The sequence below is a fragment of the Rhinolophus sinicus genome, chromosome 3, assembly GCF_057876585.1.
Source record: "Rhinolophus sinicus isolate RSI-liver-muscle chromosome 3, RSI-T2T, whole genome shotgun sequence".
NCBI lineage: Eukaryota > Metazoa > Chordata > Mammalia > Chiroptera > Rhinolophidae > Rhinolophus > Rhinolophus sinicus.
Window position 1 is genome coordinate 42,353,814 of NC_142503.1, and position 6,000 is coordinate 42,359,813.

A 6,000-nucleotide genomic window follows, 5' to 3' on the forward strand; every position below is an offset into this window, starting at 1 on the left:
AGAGTTTAAAAATTGCTATTTGTTGCATACACATGAGGAATAAATAAATTTTCTCCTACAAAGCTGAATTGGTTTGTTAAAGGTAGGAAAAATTCTACCACAAAATTAGTTACTTTTTTCTAAAGAAAAACATTAATAAGTGCATCTTTTGTGTATGTGAGAGATTAAGTATAGTATAGGAAAAGATACCCTTTTAATGGGCTAATACTTAAATTTTTTGGCATAATGTGTATCATTTTAACACATGGCTATTATGAGAAAGATGCATACACGTACTTTATATCAAACAGGAAAGCAAAACTTAAATGTAGATACAATTTATTTTCATTTGAAACCTTCAAAGAGTGGATCTATGAGCAAGCACTCAGGCAAGTTTAGAATTAAAACATTAATAGCATTTTTCTTTTAAAAATGTAAAACTAGAAAAAATAAGTGGCATGAAATTGTGTGATGTAGAATGTTAAACTCTAGTGCTTTTGAAATGCTCTGAGAAGAAAATCCAAATATTTGTAATAAGACATTATTATTGGTCATTTTAAGACACTTCGTGTTTTTCTTAGATGCCTTTGAGTAATGGACAGATGGGCCAGCCTCTCAGGCCTCAGGCAAATTATAGTCAAATACATCACCCCCTTCCTCAGGCATCTGTGGCAAGGCATCCCTCTAGAGAACAACTAATTGATTACTTGATGCTGAAAGTGGCCCACCAGCCTCCATATACACAGCCCCATTGTTCTCCTAGACAAGGCCATGAACTGGCAAGGCAAGAGGTAAGAATAATCAAGAATATTTGAAATACGAGACTGCACTTTTAATGTATTTTATAGGTTAATTGTTAGCAATAATTCCATGTAGAATATTAACGTATAGTTTTTACCATTTTGTTTAAAGGTTTAGTTTCCTGTTAAGTTTATAAGGTGTTAAACTTAGTGGTTTAACTCGACTTTGTGATCTCCCATGTTCTGATTAATTAACATAGGATGTAGTGTTTTAGGCAAGTTCCCCCCCTCCCCCCCCCCGCAAGGTGGTTGTTTTTCCAAAATTGGTTAATGATACTCTGGTAATCAGACCTTCTTCAAGAATTTAAATAGTAGACCGTTAAACTTGAATTGGTATATTACAGTTTGCTATTGTTATTTGAAACTTGACTATAGTCTCCAAACTACATTGAGAATTAAATCTTACAAAGTATTTTTAAAAAATCACTAATCATATAGTCATATATTTTGATAGTTTATTGACAAAAGGATATTATTAGAAACTTAGGTAGAGAACCAATGCTTTATTCATTTTGGTTTGGTCTTTGGGAAAATGGAGCATTTTGTAACAAAAAGTTAGTTCTTGCATCTTTTTTTATAGCTTGGTTATAAAACTGGATTATCAATTGATTATCAATCCCAACTCCTTTGAAACATATACTAAATGTAAATAAGGAGTTAATATCCAACAACCACACAGGGATTTTTTATACATCTATGAAATGCCCAATAGACAGATCTATGTAATTTAGATACATCACAAATGTAAGCTAATAATAAAATACATGTTTTGTGTGTCATTAAAATCCATGATGTCTAAAAAGTACAATAGGGTCAGTGTTAATTAGTTGCCTATCCTCAAAAGACAGCAGTAGATTAAGTTAGGAGCTTTGCTTTATAATCCCAGCTGTGCCTTTAACTTACTAACTCATTAACATAATATTCCATGTCATAGTTTCACTTCATCTGCCCAAATATTTATTTTAGATGAATTCTTACATAGCGATATTTGCTTGAACCTAATTTACCAATCTTTAAATATGGATGTTACTGTGTTGCAGCTTTTTCTGAAAGAGTAATAATGATCTATTTTCATATTAACTCAGATGCGAGTGAGAGTTGAAAAGGATCCAGAACTTGGATTTAGCATATCAGGAGGTGTTGGGGGAAGAGGAAACCCATTCAGACCTGATGATGATGTGAGTATTGTTTGTATATCCTTGAAATACCCATAAAGTTTTATTCACTAATTTAATACCTCTTATACATAAGTAAAAATCTAAGATATTTATATAACTCTAGACAGACATCATCTTTGATTTCCCTCTGTATTGTTCAGCTTTTTGTTTTGAAATGTTATCAGTTCAGATTAACTCTGGAATACAAATTTAACCAAATATTTTACATGTACCTCATATTGCGAGGTGTTTTTAAATTTTTTTATTTTTATGTTCATCAATAGTAGTAACTTCATCACTTTAATAAAAATCACTATACTAACATCAGGATTACCAGAGGCAAAAATAATGTAGGATTGGTTATCACAATGTTATTTCAGAGAAGACAGAGAAAACTTGTATCATGGTCCAAATACTTACGTACTCTGTTATTTATGTGTATTGCTTCCCATTAAATAATTATTTTTTTTTATTATTAAAGGGTATATTTGTAACAAGGGTACAACCTGAAGGACCAGCATCAAAATTATTGCAGCCAGGTGATAAAATTATTCAGGTAATCAAGTACATCTTACTATTTTCTTTATTTTTCATTTTATGACATCTGTCTCATCAAGAAATTATTAAGTGCCGGATTTGAAAATAAGCGTTTTATGAAGTTTATCTTTAAATATTTGTGAATAAAAATAGTGATATTTCTTAAAGGCTATGTTGTAGTGCTTTCATAGTTTAAAATATTTCCACCTAGGGCTGGCCCTGTGTGGCTCAGGTGGTTGGAGCGCCATGCTCCTAACACTGAGGTCACAGGTTCAATTCCCACATGGGCCAGTGAGCTGCGCCCTCTACAGCTAAGATTGTGAACAACAGCTCTCCCTGGAGTTGGGCTGCGGTGAGCAGCTGGAGGTTGCCGCAGGCTGCTGTGTGCTTCCATGGACTACCGTGTGCCAACATGAGCATCTGGCGGCCAGCATGAGCCGCCGGCAGCTGGCGAGAGCTGCCGTGAGCTGCCGTGAGCAGCCAACTGACAAGCAGCGACTGACTGCCTCAGTGGGGTAGGGGGCAGGGGGCGTAAGGCTCCTAAAACCAGCATGGGCCAGGGAGCTGTGTCCTACACAACTAGACTGAGAAACAACGGCTTGAACCGGAGTGGGGGGAGGCGGAAGAAGGGGGGAAAATATTAAAATATTTCCACCCTTATACTTTAGGAGAAAAAAAAAAAAAGTCATACTGATATTTTTGAATACATGTTTGATATATCTTAGCAGTTTAAGTTCAGGAATGTTAACTTTTCTAGTTAACTCATAGAAGCCCTTAGCACTGACTGTGTATCTGGTATACCGTAAGACCTCAATAAATGTTTAGCCTACATTATAAGAAGTGTAGTGTTCTTGATTTGCTACCTTTGCAGCTTGGTGACTTCAGGTAACACAGTAGTGCATACACAAAACACCATGTCTGATGACACAGTCTTAGCTAAATGCTTCCTGTCATCAACTGCTACATAGGAATCATCTGAAAATGTGGGCAGAATATAGGTTCCAGGGTTCCACCATCAGAGATTTTATTTGAAGTGCTAAGGGGTAGGGCCCAGGAGTCTAGGTGTTGTTTTAAATTGCCAAAATGATTCTTATTTTCTGCCAGGTTTGTGAACTACCTGGCAGAAATTTAAAAGCACCAATGCAAATAGATTACTATGAAATGTTTTTCTTAAAACATTTTTCTTCTTTCCTCTAGGCTAATGGCTACAGTTTTATCAATATTGAACATGGACAAGCAGTGTCCTTGCTAAAAACTTTCCAGAACACAGTAGAACTCATCATTGTACGAGAAGTTTCTTCATAAGAACTGTGGACAGAAAAGGGGGAAGACAGCAAGATTTATTGGAAGATACTTGCAGGGGAAATTAATATCTTGACTATTTTTATATATAAAGAACTCAAAAAATTATGTTGAAATTTGTACATTAATGAAATAACGGAACTTGTGGCTAGAGGGAAAGAACCACTGTATATAGGGAAGACTGTTGAATTCATATGAAACTTCTTGTTAGGTTTTTAAAAACAGCAATCAAGGCTACAAAAACAAGCATATGTTGTTTTTGTATAGATTGTAGGTTTATTTTTGGATTTCATACACATGACTGAACTCTGTGCAAGGCTCCAGTTAGCCTTGATTGTAGCCAAGAGAAAGATGGCAGAGCTATCTCTCTCATAGCTTTTATGCCCTTATTTTTATTCAACTGATATTAATGGTTTTCTGCTGAAACTTTTTTTTGTGGGCAAGAGATTTGAAGTGTTGGCTTTTGCTATGTGCATATTGAATTGAAGAATGAGTAGGTGAAGGTGGCGCTGGTGGGTTCACTTTCCAAGGCCAGATTAAAACAGTTAATTTCTATAAAAATCTGGAAGTAAAGAATGAAAAAACAGCTATCTGTTAATGTGTTTTTATTAATAGAATAATGCAATAAAAATGTAATGTCTTTTTAAAGAAATAAAAAGACAATAATTGTCTTTTATGAGCTCTACAGAATCTGTTCTTGTCATAGCCATTGACTAAACATTTGTTACTGGTGATTCAATTTTTAATTTTTTAGTCACAGGAAATTTTTAACTCTGTAGATGCATGTCCATGCTTTTTCTGTGATGTGGAAATCCCTTGATTTTTTTGCAAATGGTGGTACTTGCAATCAGTTTTATAATTAGTGTGCCATTTTAATCTTAATTCATAATTTTTACTTTAAGCAGCAAATAAAACTAAAATGGCCAGTTTTATAAGATTATTGTTGCTGTAATGCAAAATATAAGATTTAGGAAAGCCTCTTGATTTTGTTTGGCCTCACATTGCCTTGGTAAAGTAAAAGGAAACAGTACGCATGGAGCTAGGAAACCAAAGCAAGTTTGTGAAACTGACACAGTGATAGAGAATTGCTGTGGGGAATTGTAGAGCAAAGGGATGGGTCCTTGGGGCCACCAGTGTGTAAAGGTGTTCAAATAAAGGGCTGTTCCTACAGGTAACATTAAATGTGAACTCGACACTTCAGAGTCTTTAAAGGGTTTCTAAGTGTATCAGTGTAGTAGTGTTTTACCACCAACTGCCTTTGTCTCATTAGTGTAACGTATTTGATAGAGATTTATTAATTTTGTCTATCCAAATCATTAATTTTATTTGGTTTTGTTCTGTCTATGTAATCAAATAAAATTTGAGTAACATGCAATGGTAAGAATTAATGCATGGTTATTTGGACCAGATAAAAGTGCCATAGAAGACCAATAACTGTTTTTAGTCAAGGCTAGTCTAGAGCCTTTCATTAGAGCAATATTCATTTATTGCAATTCATTTTTAATTACTAAGAAATATAATTTTGGAATTTTTAATCTGTTATCCTTTGTTCTTCAATCTTGTTTTAATTAAGACTTCTATAGGACTAGCAAAAACAGCAGTCTACATTATTTTTGCAAAAGTGAGTTAGACTCCTTCCTTTATTGCTAGTCAGATTAAATAGGCAGTACTTTTAAAAAGATGTGAATTCAAATATTGCACTTCTTTCAAGATGTTATCAATTGGTTATTGTATAGTTTTAATATTGATTGAAACCCTTTAACAACTCTTTGTAAATTTTAACTCATTTTAGTTGATTTTCAGTACTATTTACATAGGAATTGATTTTTATGGATATAGTAGAAAAATGTGCTGTATTTTGATAAAATTCATTTATTGTATGTGTTGTAATCTCTATAAAAAAAAGAATGACAAACAGCTTCTTTAAGACAAGCCTCAGTGTTCCCTTTATTCATGGTTTATTTTAAAATATTAATTTTGGCATTGTAAAATATTCACATCATTTTTTATTGGTTTTGATCAATTTTTCACTCACATTCTGCTTTTAATAGGAATACATAAAATAGGTATAATTATTACATTTTCAGCTATTTCACCTAGAATCAGATACACAGACTATAATTTGGGGAAAGGAAATAAGCCACAGAGAACAATTGATTCATCAGTGATCTAAACTTAGGTTAATTGTCTGCATATTATATTTAAATATTACAGGTGCAACAGGT

The 6,000-nt window shown here is 33.6% G+C and overlaps 1 protein-coding gene across 13 annotated transcripts in view; it reads left to right on the top strand.

Annotated features, from left to right (window-relative positions):
- The window catches only part of ERBIN (erbb2 interacting protein), a 104,801-nt gene extending 99,094 nt beyond the window's left edge, over window positions 1-5,707 (top strand). For 6 of the 13 annotated variants that reach the window (XM_019744011.3, XM_019744050.3, XM_019744055.3 and 3 more), the window contains 4 exons: window positions 561-770; window positions 1,865-1,957; window positions 2,418-2,492; window positions 3,671-5,707. In XM_019744011.3, coding sequence (XP_019599570.2) covers window positions 561-770; window positions 1,865-1,957; window positions 2,418-2,492; window positions 3,671-3,778 — 486 coding nt within the window. In that variant the 3' untranslated portion in view covers window positions 3,779-5,707. The remainder of the gene's footprint in view (window positions 1-560; window positions 771-1,864; window positions 1,958-2,417; window positions 2,493-3,670) is intronic. The other 7 variants (XM_019744042.3, XM_019744063.3, XM_074328883.2 and 4 more) reach the window with 2 other exon arrangements.
- Window positions 5,708-6,000: the final 293 nt, after the last annotated feature.